At 39.4% G+C, this 20012-nt stretch overlaps 1 protein-coding gene across 1 annotated transcript in view; it reads right to left on the bottom strand.

Annotated features, from left to right (window-relative positions):
• The window catches only part of ell (elongation factor RNA polymerase II), a 38752-nt gene extending 20953 nt beyond the window's left edge, over positions 1-17799 (bottom strand). The window contains exons 1-2 of the mRNA XM_083911298.1: positions 17653-17799; positions 2036-2080 (exon numbers count right to left, since the gene is read on the bottom strand). Coding sequence (XP_083767424.1) covers positions 2036-2080; positions 17653-17787 — 180 coding nt within the window. The 5' untranslated portion in view covers positions 17788-17799. The remainder of the gene's footprint in view (positions 1-2035; positions 2081-17652) is intronic.
• Positions 17800-20012: the final 2213 nt, after the last annotated feature.

Below are 20012 nucleotides of genomic sequence, written 5' to 3' on the forward strand. Positions count from 1 at the left end.
CATTCATACTCACATTCACACCTACGGGCAACTTAGAGTCTCCGATTAAGCTAACACGTTCATGTCTTTGGACTGTGGGAGGGGAACCCACGCAGACACCGGGAGAACATGCAATCTCCACACAAAAGGGCCCCAGCCCGGATTCGATCCGGCAACCCTCTTGCTGTGAGGCAACAGTGCTAACCACCACTGTGATGCCTGAGGGGAACATTGTGACCATGTCAACAGTAATGCCTACAAAGAGCCTATTAGGACCAATTTTTTGGACAAACATGGATTGTAAATAATAATCTTTGAACACAAAGCAAATCCCTTAATGAACCAGCCCTTTGAATGTCAAACTGAACTGAAACTTAATACAAAGATAAACTCTCTACTTATATCAGACTGGGCAGGCTCACACATGCAAACCCTGCTTCTTGCCCATGCAGGAAACAGTCTCTTGCACAGGGAATGCGTGTGAGCATGGAGATGTTTATAGTCTTCATGGGGACAGTTAACTTAATTGGTCATATACAGAGTACTGGTACCCTAGTGTGAGTTTTATCATTATCATAAACAACCAGGTACCAGTTGCAGAAAGGAGGCACAGTTTCTTGCATTCTAGGACATAAAAACGATCAACTCTCTATTACATTGCTTTGTTTTGCACTTAGCCTACCAAGTGCATTTATTGAGGTAACTTTTTCAAAATGGCTTTGTTTTCTTAGCTTTTCTTCAATTACTTTTCCTACATTATAACGAGTGCTGTTAACATTGATGATAGTAAAAATGTCTCACACCAGACAGTGGACCACCTTTCAAGAGATAACTTGAACAGAATCAATCCCTTAAATCCCTTTACAGGATCCTACAGAGGTCTTAGAGAAACTAATGCAAGAAGATCAAGTTTCATCATCCAAAGGTCCTACTATGGACAGAAACATGAGTCAACTGATAAAATAACAAAGAGTTTACAAAGAATACAAACATGATCCTCCCTTTATCGTTCTGTACTGCATCTGATGCACACACCTCACATGGGAAATAAATACTGAATGAACAAGTGAGCAGTTACAACAATCAAGGCAGCAAACGTAGTGCACATTATGCTGGCACCAGCCGACTGCCAGTTAAACAGTGAAGCCAAAGGGTCAGACATTACTTGAAGAAGCATTTTCTTGAGGCACTGCATATGACAGGAAAAACAAGCGGTGAAGCGACACTACAAATACAATAACAATCCACTTATGCAAGGACATGGACCTGCTGCCCATTATATTGGCTCCCCCTCATTTGAGATATGTTGAACCTTTTAACTTCCTCTAAACTGCCATCACACCACGTACAGTGAGTCGCCCTCTTTTCTACAACAACAGACCTGCAGAGGTCAGTTTATAAAATTTTGTTATGAAAAGGAAGCAACGTTAAAGTTGCCAGCATAAATATTTATCATTGTCCTTTTTATTATACTATGTTGTAGTTTACATTTTGCAACTATTTTTATGCATCATGATTCATCAATGAGTAATCAAAGTCTGATGACATTTACATGTTCTTATTCTCTATGTACTCCTGACAGTAGCATAAACAGAAAATACTATGATATAATGTGAAACCGTCAGCATCTTATGATACAAATGTTACCACACACCATTAAGCAAACGTGACATTTCATTCTTGGGGATATTTTTCCTGCAATACAAGAGATGTTGAGGGGCCTGGTTGACATTACAGTGACAGTGTATGAAGATCAAGAAATGTTGACACAGCACATGAAACATATGGCACAAAGTACATCATTAAATTTGGATTAATTAAATTTGCATCTTTCTTGCTAATTTCTGAGACAGACACTTTAAGACATGTCATGTTGCGGAAAAAAGCTAGCTTGTAGCTGAAACCAGTGTCAGCCTAGTCACTTCTTGTTGGAAGAAGTGTGTGTGCCAGCTGTTATCTATTATTTTCATTATTTATATTTACAAAAACAGAACTGTGTAAGAATTGGATTGGAGGAGACCCTGAGGGAGGGAGAGAGAGAGAAATATGTTCTTACCCCTTGGTTTCCATTAAATTTGATCAACGGTCGAGATGACGGGACCTATAAAAGAAAATAACAGCATTGTTAAATAAATTTCATGGTAAACACATTAAAATATTAATTCAGGCACATTTCTAGACAAGATCTTATAGGATCTAATTAGGTATGCAACAAGTGCTGCCATATATCACTTCATAAATAGTTATGGAGGTAAATCCACTCTAATTTCCTTTTTTCTTTGTTTTTAACTATGGTAAAGAAGACCAAGTTCTTTGACTATGCGTCCAGCTCCGACATGAAACCAGTTAAACACCTTTGTTTAGGGAGAGAGAGAGTTGTGTGTTAGTTGTGTTAGCGTCAGAGAAACCACAATTTTAATAGCATTTTCTATTCAAAGCTTTGATATTACTATTTCAAGTCTGTATTAGCTCATTTCCCATCATGAAGACAAATCAATTACAATTGTAATTACAAAAAACACTTGATCAAGTGGGACTGAAAGTTGTAAAGCAAAATATGTAAAATATTTTTAATGCTATGGATAGTGAATTTGAACAATAAGCCTATTTCCTATAATGAATGAATCGTCAGAATAAGGACGGGAGTTGAAGAAGAGAAAGGGCTGAGCGGGTTTCTTCTTCGCTTTCAGCTGCATTCAGCAGTTTCAGTATCATATCCACTGTCCTGGGGGTTACCCTATGCTTTTTGATTTATCATTTGATTTCTTATAACTCCACATTTAGTTTCAGTTTCCGCAATTCAGCTTAAGTAAATCAACGATAATAGCACTTTCACCCCCTAAGAAAGATTCAAAAACAGAGCTGTTACCTAGCTAATATGCTAATGCAAATGCTAAGACAAAGGAGCAACAGTGGAAACCACACTGAACACAGAAAGCACTAGGGCTGGACCTGAATATTCGACTATTTGGATGTTCATTCGTCGGGTAGATATTCGGTTTTCAATTTGGGGATTTGGGTAATACTGTTAATTAAACAGTAAGACACGTGTTGCAGCACAATATTTCCATTTCAGCTCAGAGTTGAGTCTACAGCAATTCGTTGTAATTTACATTCACTCTTCTCTCCTTACACCGGAGCTGGGTGCGCAGCAGTAGTCTAGTAGTATATATTTAATTTAATGGTCATACTTCAGCAGTCTGGTGTGATATTTAAGACAATTTAATGAAGATGACACAGTTGATGGTTGCGCATAATGCACCCCACCCCCACGAATATCAGAATATTTGCTGTCGATTACACGTGAAACTCAAAAAATGGTATCTAGTACAATCTTAGCAAGCACCAAGCCAAAACAAGGTCAACCTAAACTGTACAATCAAGAGTGTTTATGACATAATAAACTGTTTTTTAGGATGTCTTACTCATAGTGCTGAATATAACTGTTTTCAGAAACATTTTCTTCTGAAATGTTACCAACAAAAAGACAAAATGTAAAGTACGAGAAGACTGTAGGAAGTAAACGTAAGAGGAAGTTACTTTGACTTTTCTTCCCTGGTGCTCCTTTAATGGATCAAATGTGATCAAGCGAGAGGGTGAAAGGTTCGGGGAGGTCCAGTCTGCTTAAGACACAAGGTGCTTTGTATTCCTGCCTGATCCTGACCCAGAGATATTGAGCATGCATACGAAGACTGGTGAGCTTCTGTCCTCTGTGCTGCACTTAGACTAAAACTTTCCCTTCACTTAAAGGTCTACTGGTGTCATTTACACCCAAACAACAGAAGCCACATGATCCAAACTAAAGTACTAGTTGTGCATTCTCTTGAATATTTTCATTGAACAGGCAACCTTGACTGACTCACTACTACTACTACTACTACTACTACTACTACTACTACTACTACTACTACTACTACTACTACTACTACTACTACTACTACTACTACTACTACTACTACTACTACTACTACTACTACTACTACTACTACTACTACTACTACATTCTGGCCAAAATCATTGGGTGGCTTGCTATGACACAGACATTCATGGTCCACTGGGGATAAAGCCTTCCGTGGTCTGATGCGGAGGTGGAGTGTTTATTGCAGATTTGGTCAGATTAAAAATTCAAAAGCAGTTCTACAAGATGCACAAAAAACTCAGGAGGCCTACAGAAACCCTTTTCAAAAACATAGCAACAATGTATGTGTCGTATTACAACATACGGTATAAGCAAGAAGCAGGCGTGCCTTAGCCCGGATCTTCTGAAGAACCGAGTGTGCAGGTCGGGCCCGGCCAGCACTTAAGCACGGCACAGATTAACAAGGCCAGGTGTGAGTGTGTGCTAATATGGTAGACTTTAAAATGTAAGTTAAAATGTATGTATGTTGGCGTTGTCATTGTGAGATTGTTGCCAAGCTAATGGCAGTATTAGCTAGGGGCGGAACGATTCACAAAATCCACTGTTGGGTTCATATCACGGTTTTGAGGTCCCGGTTTTCGGTTCAGTTTGGTTCGGTTGTTTTTTTGCTGCATTTACGCATTTATATATTTATTTGGCAAAAAGGTAAACAATTGTTTGCCTTCTAGGTAAGAATATAAACACTTTTACATTATCAAATCTTTAAGAAAGAATTAAGAAAATAGGTTGTCTTTCACTAAAATACGCACAAACAGCAATCACTGAACTGACTGAAATAGGGCATCAGGGCCTGTTGACGAAAATGATCCAAAATGAGGGGCTGGGAAAAATATGAGCACATTACATTAATGGATATTGTAAAACAATGCAGCAACATAGGAGTACATATATTGTCTTTATTTTATCAATGTAAATAGTAGTCATAGGCCTCAAAGTGCAACAAGCTTGTCAAAAAAAACATCCTTGTTGAATGAACAAACCTGTTAACCAAAGGTTTTCACTCAATTATTGGACTGAAGGACAAGTTTGAGGCTATTGTCCTTTACTTGAGTATTTTATTTCCATGTCACTTTATTCTTCTACTCCACTACAAATCAGTGGAAAAATGTATCTGATTACTTCAGTTACTAGTTACTTTACCAGGCTTACAAGCACATATGAAACATTAGTTTATTCATCAGAAACTGGACTGACACATATGAACGAAACATAAATGCAGAGAAGCATGATTTTTATCAACGTCTCCTCTTTACAGACGGATATGGCTGCAGAGTAAACACAGGCTACTCAGCGAGAGAAACAAACATCTCTGTCCATTCTCTGGTTACCTGGCGGTTTTCTGTGACGACCTTTTTTCACAGTAGAAAGAGACATTGATGTGGTGATTTAACCACAGATTTAACCAGACAGAAATGATTGAGAACATCAACAGAGCGGAGCTAAGCAAGCTGTTGCCAAGAGGATTCAGAAACCCACAAAGAAGATTGGAGCGGGAGCGTGCGTAGCGTTGTGGTAGGTGCACGTGGAGCAAGTCTCACAGCGCGCCAGTATATGACGCAATGATACGTAGCGCTGAGATGGATATGAGACAGCGCTCAGGAGGGCATACGCTACGTTGCACCTCATAAACCGAACGGTACACACGTGTCCCGAACCGTGACAAGCGTACCGAACGGGACGGATTTTTTTAATAAACCGTTCCACCCCTAGTATTAGCTAAAACTAACACTGTGCCGAAGTGTTGACTTACAAAGCTGCTTCTGTGGTTATAGTCTATTAGTCTTGCATACAAAGATACTATACAAAGACATTATGGACTACAATGTCGTGTTTGATATAGGACACTGAATACACAGTGAACTCTGGAATAGCAGTTAACCTTGCATACCCTTCTTCAAAAAAAGAAAGACACTCACATTTATCTCCAACAGTATAATATTGTTTCACTTTGTCCTGAGCTCTGAATGCTCCATCCACACCATGTTAACGCATAACTTTGGCTACATTTATGCCTTTTGTCCACACTACTCCGGTGTTTTAGAACCCCTAAAACTGAGACATTAGAAAACAGCGCTAACTCTGTTCTATTTTGAAAACTTCGGGACTTTGTTTGGCCTGGACGTGCAGAAACTAAGACTTTTAAATACTATGACGCAGACAACTACAATCGCTTCCTGATTGTGTCTTATCAGTCACATGTCCATCCCTGATTTCCCCCAAGCCTCTATCACATGAACCTTTACCGTAGGGAATAAATATAAATAAAAAAATTAATTAAAAAATCATCATCAGTCTTGACTACTAGTGGTTGATTCAATATGGATAATGAATTACAGGCGTTGCTGATCTTGTTGTCAATGCTAGTAGCTGTTGTGCAACTAAATTCTGCATTTTATAATTAGAAATGTGCCAATACCATTTTTTCCTTTACGATACTGAGTTTTATACCGGTAAAATACAAAACAAAACACAAATAAACATCATTAGAGTAGATTTGTTTGGTATTATAGTATTGAAAGGAAGTATAGACTTGCGTACTTGTCGATGCCAGCCTTTTAGGCACTAATGCTACTACTGCCTATGGAGGCAAGCCATTACTTCATACATTTCCTGTGTCCAGGGGCATCCTACACCACAACACGCATGTTCAGTGTACATGAATGGTCATGTAGCGTATGTTTTCACTAAGTTAGCATGGACCTACAGTCTATGGTGTGGACAGATATCAAATCTGAAAAGGTACTTTAACGCTAGGGAGGAGGGAGATCGTTTATAGGCCTATCCAGGAACAGCGGACCTTTCATGAAGCCACACTCCCTGGTCTACCCCTGCAATGTTTAACACAGCACAAGTTTTAGCACTCCCATCCTGTGCCCTCCCCATCCCCCATCCCAGCACTGCTAACATAGTGCTACCATCAGCCTGTTCATTTGAATGGGCTGCTGACATGTCATTATTCTCTGGGACCTGAGCCCAGAATGTTCCACAGAGCTAACCTTAGGGACAGAGTATGGGTCCTGACCATGGGTCGATGACAAGGCTGTGGATGTTCCCACACACCGCCATCCAGCAACAGAATGGGGATCAGTTGGACAAAGCATGGACTAGCAGCCAAAGCTGTTCAAGTCTGTTTCCTACAACAACATTTCCTTGCAGTATTAAAGCAAATGTTGATAAAAAATTACAGCAACATGGAGAGCAACATTTTGTGTGTGCCTGGCTTTCATATCTCACATCTGTATGTGTCATGTCACGGCCCCAAAAACAGGCACCACAAATAATATCTAACATTATTACACCAATAATGCAGTCTCAGTGCACTCAACAACTCATTTACTGGTTTTAAATTTGGTTTTTAAACTTTAGATTCAAGGCAGGGTTTTCCCTGCTATTATACGGCTTAGGCGCAGAAGGTGGACACGTACCATAATGGTACATCATTTCCCCCAGCAGGTAACCACTATACACACACGAACAATATACACTCGGGGACCTATATATACTTAAAAAATGCAGAACAAGTTCAAACTGGATAGAGCTTGTATACTTCTTGGCCAACAGTTAGTACTTCACTATCATGTCTGCAAGAGTATCAAGTTTTATTGGGTATAAACTGTGCCAGCTATACCATGATCTCCCTGAAACTTTACTGAAAACAAGCCCAAGGCTCTCAACTGGTCTGTTAATAAATACATTACAAGACACCAAGGGTGTAAGCAGGGTTTGAATGCAAAATATAGAATCTAAGAAACTAGGTTCAGTTTGTAGAGAATTACCAGCCTCTTAATACAGATTTACAGAACAGGTTAACAAATAATATCCTAAAACACACACACACACAGACAAACACAACGCACGCACGCACACAACTGCAACTCTCTAGTCTCTCAGGTTGCACTGCCAAAGGATTTCTTTGTTTTGTAGTAGGTGCACACAGGAATAGCCATGTGTAAATCCCTATGGCTATGGCACCCAAATTGTCAGGTGTTTAGTTGCATCACTGTCACACTGATGAGATGTTCCACCAGTCTAGGATTTCAGAGGTGGAAAGAGTACTTTGTGCCACGCACTCTGCCAGGCTGAAATAGAACTGGGTGTCCCTACTCTCAATATGCAATGTGCATGCATTATTGCCCAGTATGTAAAACGCGGTGTACTATTCTACTCCTTTAAAATATCTTTGACAGAGGAGTGTCAGATGAGTGTCTGAGGGCGCACTCACACTTGGCCCAGATGATCCATGCCGTACTTTAGCGTGACTGTCCCCCCCCACCCTCATCCCCTGCAGCCCAGGCCCGCTCGCACTCACATTACTTGAAATGGGCGTGGGCACTTGGAACACAAAGGGGGTCAGTGACATCATCGGCCTTGTGAGAGGTTAAATACCTGGATCTCCACACCAGTTAGTTGGACCAGTCCCAGCCTGGTCAGATGCGTACATGAACTGATGAAGCCTCTTGGATGAGAGGTGAAACGTCTTCCTAGACAAACAACCAGTCCAGTTGTTTTTGACTGAAATTGCTTTGAGGATAACGATGACCTGGACGAATGAGAACATTCACAGGCTTATTACTTGAAATGATTCAAGCCTGGTCTTGAATGCTTCTTGATTATAGGAGTCATCACCCCTCTGAGTTTTTATGTTGTCCAGCTGCTTTTGAATATTTTCATCTGACCAAATCTGCAGTAAACACTCCACATCAGACCACTGCAAACCCTTTGGCGGTATATAAATAGTCTCAGGACCGCCATCAATGCTTGTGCTTGTGCACGTGCGCATGCTTGTGCTTGTACATGTGCATCTGTGCTCTCTTTCAAAAGGGGACACGGCTGGGCAGCGTGCCATGCCTAGGCACGGAACAGTTGTATTTACACTGGTCAAATGAACTAGACTTTAGCCGCCAAGTGAGAGTGTGCCCTGAAGCATACACATTAGCACATAGGCTTAATTAGACCTACTTACTGGTGTATTTACTGTAACTGGCTGTTCACTTCTTAAAAAAACCTTGTGAGGCTTTTAGTGTTCTCGATCTCATGATTGCTGAGCTACCTTTGATCTTGTGCTTGAAATGGGAGCGCAAAGTTCTTATCGTGAAGGCTACATCATTACTCTGTGAAGGGATATGATCAGTACATATTGCGTCTAAAAAAAAAAGGAAAACATTTTCTTGTTCTCATTTGCGCTACACCAACATCTGAGCATGTCTTTGAGTATACATCGTTGTGTTGTAACGGCTTTGTCCAAACTGCAACATGAGACCATTGTTTTCTGATTGATCCACCCTGGAGAGGTCAATTTAGCACTGAACTTCTCTTTACCACTAACTCCAGCTCAATTTGTATGTCAATGTGGTATGTTTAGTCCCTCTAACAGCGCTGAAAATATAATATATATATCGTTATACACGAGGTGGGATTTGTGAAAAAGATCCAATATAAGAACCCTCAGGAATGCGGTCAATGCTTGAGCATCTGCGATCGTGCTTTACTAAAGCATACCTCTCTCAACCGGGCCACGGCTGGGAAGTGTGCCGTGCTTAACCAGGGAACAGTTGTACTCACACTGGTCAAACAAACTAGACTTACGCGGTGAATCATGCTGCAAAATGTTCTACAAATTAAAAGGCCACAGTAACTCGCCGATGAGCCTTGCACTACGTGTTAGAAAGCCGCTTGTTACAAGAACAACTTTCAACCAGCTTTGTGGCTGTATACACGTGCCGCTGCGCAAAGAGCTCCCCTGCTATTCTACTTGGCAGTTGTAGTCTTGTGCAACAGTAAGATGCTGCTTCGAACAGGTATGTTTATAAAATGCAGTACAGTGAAAGAAAAACAGACAGGAGACCTTTAACGTGGACTCGCTGATGTTCATTCAAGCTCCACTGGACCCGTTAATATGATCAGCTGTCACCTTTTGTAGAGATAGCAGTGTTATTCAGAAACTTCACTGATAAACCAGAGAGTTACATGAAATCATGACCAAAGAAAGTCTCTCCCTCTCCCTGTAATAGTATCTAATAATGATAAATAAAGATATTTTAAAAAGGTACTGAAAGTGTGCTGGGATTTCCTCCACACAGTTCTCACAAGTGAAATGTTTTTTTTATGTGAAATTTTTTTTTAAATGACCAACAAGTGGAAGAAGGTATCTGACAATAAGATGGTCATCTAACATCACTCAAGACAAACTCTTTACTGACAAGGTAAGCATGATTGTTATTGAAACTGAAAGAGAAGAGTCAATGGTATCACTGGCTCATTACCTTAGTACTGCTAACTAAATATTTCAGTGCTATGTGACTGTGCCTTTTTTGGAGGTGGGGGATTTAGTTTTCTTAGAGTGATAACCATGTAAATAAAGTGTCTGAAGACACTATTAAAGATAAATACAACACATAAGAATTGATTACTGAATTGATGCAGCAACTCATTATCTTTACTTCCCTACAGAAATGATACAACATACTTAAAATGATGAAGGCTATATGCATGCAATAGGTCTACTTCTATGTGCATAAACCTATTCCTATGGTTCCAGTCAAAATTGTACCTGTTTTAAAGCATCATAGTGCACAAATGTCCAAAAAACACAGGTACAAAGCAAGTTTGTGGACCACAGAACAAATACTGCACTGATTCATCTATTGGAAAAGACATAGCAGGTCAGGGAGTTTGTTCTAATGTGCAGTGACATCAGGTTGACACGGTAGCTTGTGGCGACCCTGCCACAGGACGAACACCATGACATTTAGAGTCATATTTGGCCTTAGTGGTTATGGTCATCTCTTGCAGTGTCCCGTGATCTGCTGAAACTGGGGAGTCAGCATTCCTTAAATAACCAAAGCACTGGCACAGGCTGACCAGTGTCAAGCAACAGAATCCTTACCCAGTCTCCATTACTTTCCATACCATTCCCATAGGGTCGGGTACAGGAGGTGGATTGCAGTCAAGCACAAGAACAAAACTGACTTGGTGTAAACTGATCTCCATAGTGAAGCCTATATCCTGTCAACACAAGTAATTAACTGAGGATTGATCTTCGTCTACACAAAAACCTCTTGCACCTGACGTAAAGAAATAAAAATAAAAATTTGGAGGGCTCATTTATTATGGAGGGCGTCAATGTTTTAGCCGTGAAAACGGACAAATTCCAGTGATAAGGGCATTTTTCTGGTGACGAAACCAGAGTGCAAGCTGAGTAAATGAGGGGATCCATGCAATCCGCCACTTTTTCTGTGGTGACAACACGAAAAGCTCATCCCACAATTCTGAGCGTACCCCCCCAGACTAAAATTCAAAAGATAGACAACCTGTTTCACATCTCATTTAAATAAACACAAATGAGTTTCCTGAGAACACTTGCCATAATGTGAGTGGTTTACCTACAACAGTAGACATCTCATCTGCCCCCACCCATCCGGTTTTATTTTCACAGCTTATTGTTGAAGGTACTGGATGAAAGGATACATCATGAACTACATAATTATATTCACTCCAGGGCTTAACATATACATGTAAGGGGATAAATAGCCAATCACAAGTTGGGTGGTACTACTGTGACATATAAACACCAAGCCATTACCTAACAACAAGACAAAAGATGTGACTTTTCGGCCGATAAAAGGTTTTACCATATAAATGGGCCTATTCGTCTCTCACCAGTGTAATACTGCAGTGCCAGCACACGTGATTTACTGTCACTCCATATGCAAGCTTTCCTGGACTGCCTATGAAGAAAATGAAAACTGAATACTACTGGATGTTTAAACACAGTGTTTTCCAATATTGTGCTGTAACAACAGTCATCGAGAGATACAATTATACACATTTATCTGTACTCTCCTTACCCTTCAGCTTGATGCTGCCAGTCAGGCAGCAGGAGCTCCAGTTCAACGTCCTCAGACGCACCGTCAGAGGCACCAGCTGACAGTCACGTCTCATTCAGGAAGCAGACAATACACTGAACTATTACTACTTGATGACTGCTGTGCTGTTGCACAATGTACTTACAGAAACACAATAACAAATACTCAGTTTTTCACAAGATTACTAGAACATGAACCTTGACTATTTGATAGCTTAACTAAATCAGCTTTCCATCTAGGCCAACATTTAGCTTTTGGATGGTTTAGCATCTTGTTCTCTTACAATGTAGCACAATGAAGTGACTTTACAATGACAAAATTAAGAGTTTAAATGTTCCAGCTGTATGCATGTTAGCTGCTAGCTAGGGTCTAAGATTTATTAAGCGATTATGCCTGGATTTTAGCTTCCTTGTAAAAGCAGGTGCTTGCCAGGGTTTACACATTTTCCAGGCAAACAATAGCAACATTGGGGTCGTAAACATTACCAGCTTTGTCTGATTATGTCCTTGACCACATCACAACTTTTACATTGAAAGGCGTGTGTTATTCTGTAGCTCTCTTCCTCTTCCTTTACCAAGTTCCCAGCTCACCCCTGCTGCTGGGTCCCAGCCAGTGTTTGATTTATGAGGAAGTCGGAGGGGCTCAGCAGCCTTCAAAGATACCCAAGACACACTAAAGGCAATATAAACTCAAGTTTGATAATAATTAGCCTTTAATTTTTATTAATAAATGGCATTTCAACCCCTACAGTGGTTAATATAAGAGCAACAAGCTAACCCTCTCCATCAAAGCACATGAGTTGCTGATTCAACTTGGTCTGAACTTGGAAAGTAACAGAACATATTTCCCAGTGCGCCTGTTCTTTTCATTTAACTTGGGGCAAAAACTTACTGACCTAATGTGAAAACAGAGAAAAACATTAACACAAACAAATAGGAAGCCCAAAGCTTGTAATGATACGGAAAGGCATCTGATCGTTTTTTAATTTCCGATATGCTATTTTTAAATATATAGCTTTCTGAGCCAAGAAATTATTCAAGTGATGCTGTTTAAACCTTTTCACCAGCCTTGGTCCTTCTTAACTTCCTGTCAGCTGATGTCATTCACATTTGTTGCAACAGGAATCAAACTCTGACACATTTAGTTTGTTTACATCTTTAAAAAGGTCTTAATAAAATAGTTGTATGGCTTTGAGTAGTGGTCTGTGTGGCTCACCAGGTAGATTGCTGTTTGTATAGTAAAATGACTTAACGTATACACACATGCGGCGCACCTGCACGCCTGTTCATGATTACCGTGTGTCAGAATAATGGTTTGATAAATGCTCATCATCTGTGATCATGTGAGGATACTGTGACTGGGCCGCAACAAAAGCTGTCAGTCACGCTAACGGTGCTTATGTGCCTGTGTGGTCCTCATTTGTGTCTGATAAAAGCTACAACAATGAAAAAACGAAGAGTGGATCACAATAAAGGATCACAGAATAAAAGTGGATTTCAAGTTGGGTTTCTTGAGTGCGGTTTTGAAAGCGGGTAGTGAAGGAGAATGTCTGAGGGAGGGGTCAGAATAGAGAAGTGCCTACTCCCTGTCCCCCCCAGGTCCATTGCTTGGACTTGGTGAGGCTATCTGGCTGTTAAGTCATGACGCAATGCCCTTTCAAAATACGATTTCCGGGTAAAACCTGCTCCGAGACTCGTATTTCTACAACGCAGCTATGCCATGTTCCCCATTGTTTTAACAGATCTGAGTTTTAAAAAAAAACCACAACGTAATTGTCATTTTACCTCTTTCTTATAGATGAAAAGGAGGTCTAACTGACAGAGGTGATCGCAATTGTTAACGTTTGGCTGTTAAGTCTGTTTTATTTCGACAGAGCATTTGGACCCGGAAATCGTATTTTGAGAGGGTGTTAAGTCAGACTTAACAGCCGGATATTCATGGTTGTGCAAGACATCTTCGTGCAGACTGCAGCAGATAGCAAACAAGCCTGCACTGAGACTGTTATGCTCATAGCTTTTGTCGTGGCAGTTATTCTCCGAAACGCTAGTAGAGATGAAGTCGAGAGTGGAATTAATGTACAGTGCGCTGCCAGGCAACGGTAGTAAACACCGACGTACGGCCAAACATTGCATTTATACAAATGTGCAGGCTACTGTACTTAAAATGATTGTCCCTTACTTCCAAACTCAATGTTTAACGGACTGGACAGCTATCTGCATGATCATAATTACGATTACGATAATTACGAGCAATCATGTTTTTCCACTTTTCTTTTCCCAATGTAGTGGTTCTCTTTTTGTTACCACATATTTAAGGCCATTTGACTCCCTCAGGTCTACACATGACAAATCATTCAGATGTTAGTACAGGCGAACCTGCTTGGCCAGTCTTCCAAGCCGGTCATGTTAAAATGAAAAGCTCAGCGTTAACCTAGTTACAAGAATTCCAGGGTGCACGATCAAGCGCTGCAACACCTTTTGGCACGATGTGGTGATCTCTTGCCTTGCGCTTGGGACACTACGGACATAAATATATACAGAACATAAACCTAGCTTAATAGGGCTAGGTTGGTGTCTGCGGATCTGAGGTAGGAGTATGTCATGCAGGAGGTAGGAGTGAAGGTAGGTTTTGAAGGACAGTGATTTGATCTCTGGTGCGGGAGGGGGTTAGAAGACAGGCATCTGAGTTTTTGTTTTTTTTCACAAACAGCCAAAAGGTGATGCCAACATTTGTGGCAGCTAAGGTGCAACTCCAAAATAGTGCAGCACATTCCTGTATCACCCTACTGCTCTGAATTGTCACCACAAACCAAGCACCCAGAGCAGACATTTGATTATTCAAAAACCTAGATTTGGCCAAACTACGAGTAAAGATTTTAAGACCAAATGACATGGAAAGGTGGTACAGTTATCATACAGTGAGTAATACTGCTTTAGTGGGTAGTGAGTAAAGCTCTGTATGAGGTGATTTGTAAGTAAAGGTGCATCTCAACTGTGGAACGACAATTCCAACCTGCCTTGTTCGTAATGGATGGATAAGCCAACTGCTCCAAAAAAAGCCCATCTGACAGAATTGCTAACATATTCTGAACATAAAATCGCACGCCCAACTGTGCACTTAAAAATGACTGTGGATGTGAGACAATGGCGCTTAAAAATTGGGGCAGCGTTACACTCAACTCTTGCCTGGGTCCAAGATGCTTGAGTCAATCACAAATGTATCGCCATACCTCCTTGTGAAAAAATAACAAGTTATATCGCATCACAAGCACTAGGAATGAAAGGCAGTGGTAAAATCCTTGTGAAACCTTGGTCTTAATAAGAAGAATCCGATTTTAGTCGTGGAAGGTCATAGATTAGTTTAACTACTTTGTTTAGCCTAAGAATCATCCAGTTTGTGCAGCTTGTGGAAGAAAAAGCTATCCTGAATCATCAGCAATGCAAGTTGTACGCAGCAGTACAAAATAGCCCCGGTTTCATGCAAAAATGGCCTCTTTTCTTTGGATATTTCAACAACAATAATCACAACTTAAACCATTTGTTGTATTGCGGAAATGTTGCAATAACGCAACCTGACTCTCACCAGATGACTTTCGTTCCGCCATGATTCCATCTTGACTCCGCCTAGCTCCACTCAACCATCTGGAACCGCTCCAAAGCCGTGTGATTTCAGGGTCCGGGCGGGGTTTTATAGATGTGATTTAGCAGAGGAGCGACTGTTGTGATTCAGACCACAATGGCGGCTCGCATCGAGGGAGCAGGCGTAAACATCGAGGCTGCTATTTCATCCGTGTTGTCCAAGCAAGGATTTTTGATAAAGCCGAGCCTCCTGAAATCACTTCCCAGTCGAGCGATTCCAGATGGATGAGGGAAGCAAAGCAGAACCAAATTCATCCGGCGAAAGTCAGGTTAGCAATAACGTGCAATTAATGTGAGAACTGACCACGTCTATAAAAAACAAAAGGCCCCTTAAAAACGTACAGAGATTTAAACTCAGTGTAACAGTGTAACCATTATCCGTCTGTTAAGTCGTGACGTAGCACCCTTTCAAATTATGATTTCCGGGTCCAAGCCTCGTAGCTCTGCAACGCCGCAGTGCTGTGTTCCCCGTCGTTTAAACAGATTTGAGTTTTAAAAAAACAACATAATTGTCATTTTACCTCTTTCTTATGGATGAAAAAGGTGTCTAACTGACGTTAGAGGTGATCGTAATTGTTCACAGGTTCAAACGTTTTATTTCAACGGAGTGTTTGGACCCGGATATCATATTCTGAAAGGGTGTTACGTCAGACTTAACAGCCCGATAGTTACAATTACAATAGCTGTGAGCTATCTGGAAGCAGCTGCCGTTTTCACAAAGGTCCAGCTAGGGTAACCTCAAGTTGTCGGGCGCCGCTCAGGTGCTTGCGTTCTTTTCCTTGGGCCTGTGTGCCCGGAAATAGTGCACTATATAGTGTGTTCACTATTATGTAGTGGTGTTCGAATTCTCAGTGGTTAATTTCATTCACTATATAAAACAAAACTATAAATACTATAAAATATCCACAATGCAAAGCCAATTTGAGTGTGCATACAATGTACCCTTAATGTACCCTTTTACTTCCGTATACCACAATGCAATGCGGCCGTGTGTTCCCCGAGGAGAAGAAGAAGAAGCAGAAATTCCAACGTAGTGTCCGAAATCTCGTTTCATAGTTCACTATTTAATTCACACTATAAAGGGAATAGTGAGTGAGTGAGGGAACGGTTTCGAACATTGCTAATATCATAAAGAGTTGAGGAGTTGCTGTAATATCTTGTGTGTCATGCCAACACTCTTCCTACAACTAGTCCCCCAAATACCTGTTACAATTTAATTGTACTGACTTATCAGCTGTGGTGACTGCTGAACGCAGCCACTGAAGCTGGAGATAAGGCCCTTTCCTCCTGGCCGGCCAGGTTTTCCCTGTCAAATATTTATAGAAGCTGAAACATTAGATGGACAACATCAGTTATAGCTTTCTCTCTCTCTCTCTACACACAAGAAGCCAAGCAAGCTGCAGAAAAGCCATTTCAGAGACCAAAACCTTGAAATCAACCTCTCTTTTTAAAAAAAAAAAAGCTAACTACTGACAAGAAATGATGTTGAATCCAGTGAATAACTTTGACGCACTTCTAAAAGCTGTCAAGTGAACATGAGCCTTTAAATGGCAGTGAAGGGGGGGTTGGGAAAATGAGATGGCCATCTTTGGCGTGAATACTGGGTACTTTTCCAAATTACTCACCATGTTGCCATTAGATACTCAAACCAAGGCAACGGTTTCTTTGACTTAACAACCCCATCCAAAAAATTAACATAAACTAATGTCAAAATCAGGGCTTATTTTAGTAGATATCCAACGGTAACGTTAGCAACATTATGCGTGGGCAGCTGCTGGCTTAGTTAATCTCAACAAACTTTCTGGAAACATCTGTTCACGCAGCAGAAGTTGATCTAATGTTTTCAGTTGAAATGATTAAACATATTATGTTTTGGTCAAGTTTAAACGGTTGCCCCCAACTCTTAATAATACAAAGAAATAACGTCAAAAGGCACAGTCTCCTGTTATTAGTGAGCGGTGTGAGCTTGGTAAATGACCGACGACGGTACTCAAAAGTCGGTCTGGGTGTAGCTGTAAAACGTCGAGCAGCTACCGAGCAGTTAAATCGGTATTAACCGTTAAACTAGACACGTAACAAGCCCAACTAGCCTCCACCAGGCTGCCGTGTCTGTGTACAGCAGCATGAAGGACTGACCTCACACAGCCTGCCTGCCTGCCTGCCTGTCTGTCTGTCTGTCACAGCCGCCCCGGACACACTTAATAAAAAAACAATAAAATACGTTAAACCAAAAACGGTCTTTTCCATTTACCTTGCCGCTCTGGTATCCTTCAAACGCTCTCAGCGCGCTGTCAGTGAGTTTAACGTGAAAGACGGACACATTGCTGCCGTTGCTCACTCTTCCACAGGACAGTCCGTAGCACTGCTCCTCCTTCAGCGCCGCCATCTTTGCTACCGTTCCCACCATGCGCACGGAACGCACTCTTCTGTCGTAGGCTCGAGAACTCCCCGTTTGCTTTTTCAATGAATATTCAATGACCCGGTGCTGCTGCTGATGATGATGATGACGAGGATGATGTCAGTCACCGAGCAGTAATGAAGCCCTATATAGTCACACATGTATTCAATTCAATTCAATTCAATTTTATTTATAGTGCCAAATCATAACAAAAGTTATCTCAGGACACTTTACAGAGTAGGTAAAGTACATTGGCTAAATTAATTTAGAAATAAATAAAAAGCAGATTTAGTACATTTACTAAATTAATTTAGAAATAAATAAAAAGCAGATTTAGTACATTTACTAAATTAATTTTAAAATAAATAAATAAAAAGCAGATTTAGTACATTGACTTAATTTATTTAAAAAAATAAAAAGCAGATTTAGTACATTGACTAAATTAATTAAAAAATAAATAAAAAGCAGATTTAGTACATTGACTAAATTTATTTAAAAGTAAATAAAAAAGCAGATTTAGTACATTGGCTAAATTAATTTAAAAATAAATAAAAAAAGCAGATTTAGTACATTGACTAAATTACTTAAAAAATAAATAAAAAGCAGATTTAGTACATTGACTAAATTACTTAAAAAAAATAAATAAAAAGCAGATTTAGTATATTAGCTAAATTAATTTCAAGTTAAATGAATAAAAAGCAGATTTAGCACATTGACTAAATTAATTTAAAAATAAATAAAAAGCAGATTTAGTACATTGACTAAATTACTTAAAAAAATAAATAAAAAGCAGATTTAGTACATTAGCTAAATTAATTTAAAGTTAAATGAATAAAAAGCATATTTAGCACATTGACTAAATTAATTTAAAAATAAATAAAAAGCAGATTTAGTACATTGACTAAATTACTTTAAAAAATAAATAAAAAGCAGATTTAGTAGATTAGCTAAATTAATTTAAAGTTAAATGAATAAAAAGCAGATTTAGCACATTGACTAAATTAATTTAAAAATAAATAAAAAGCAGATTTAGTACATTGACTAAATTAATTTAAAATAAAAAGCAGATTTAGTACATTGACTAAATTAATTTATATATTGTCCATCGACAATTTTATGTTTACGTGTGTGATTTGTTGTTTTTGTGAAATTGTTAAATAAAGTTTGTTAAAAAAAGCCCTATATAGTCACATGAACTCCAATGTCACACTATGTTTGTGTAAAAATGGACTGCAATATCAGAATTGAATGTTGAAATGTAATTTTGTATTCTGAACATTTGAGGCATAAATTTTTTTTTGAATTTTGACCCCTTTTGAACATGAACGATATTATTTGAATTATTTTAGTTGCTCATTTGTTTTTCTTTTTTTATTGCTTACATGTTTTATTTCGGGTTTGTATTACTATAACATGTTAAATAAATCGATTAAATAAAAACATTTTTAAATATTATTATATATAATATAATATTCTATTTCCGTGTTTAATTCTGCCGTTGGCTGCTCGTCATTTTACCTCCTTTATTTTTTAGTTATTTGTTTGTTCTCTTTTCTTCTATCTATTATTTTAATTTCTAAATGCTATAAACGCTGTTCTTCTTGTGTGCCAGATATTGATTTGTGCATATTTAATGTTTAATGCTTTTAATGCTTGTCTTTTCATTTTTATGCTTTTAATGTAAAGCGCTTTAAGCTGCTTTTTTTGTATGAAAGGCTCTATAAATAAAGCTTATTATTATTATTTACGACTAATTCGGTCACAGAATCGTGACTCATTGATGTTTCCCATACTATCGTATTTAAAAAAATGTACTATAGTTATTAATGGGTGATATATACTCTCCAGCTTTTAAGAATGGGCATTGCAGATTGGGCAGATTGAATAATATCTGGCACATCAGTGATGCGAAGGAAGTGGGAAGCGATAGGTCACCAGATTGCGTCAGAGAAACGTCAATGTCTGAGTAAAAAAAACAAAAAATAAACAAAACACCATCTTGGGAATATCCAGAACATTTGGGAAAGTCGTGCTGTGAACACTTGATAATATAAAGAATAATCGGAGACATGTAAACACGGGGTATTTACATTATCTTGCCTCTTGTATCTGTTATCTGTTTAAATACAGTTTCTGTACAAATGTCACTGCATGGATGTGTCTTGTTGTGTCTGTCTGGTGCTTTAACAAAGCATAAATACTGCAGCTTGAAC

Source organism: Echiichthys vipera (genome assembly GCF_963691815.1).
Source record: "Echiichthys vipera genome assembly, chromosome: 3".
NCBI lineage: Eukaryota > Metazoa > Chordata > Actinopteri > Perciformes > Trachinidae > Echiichthys > Echiichthys vipera.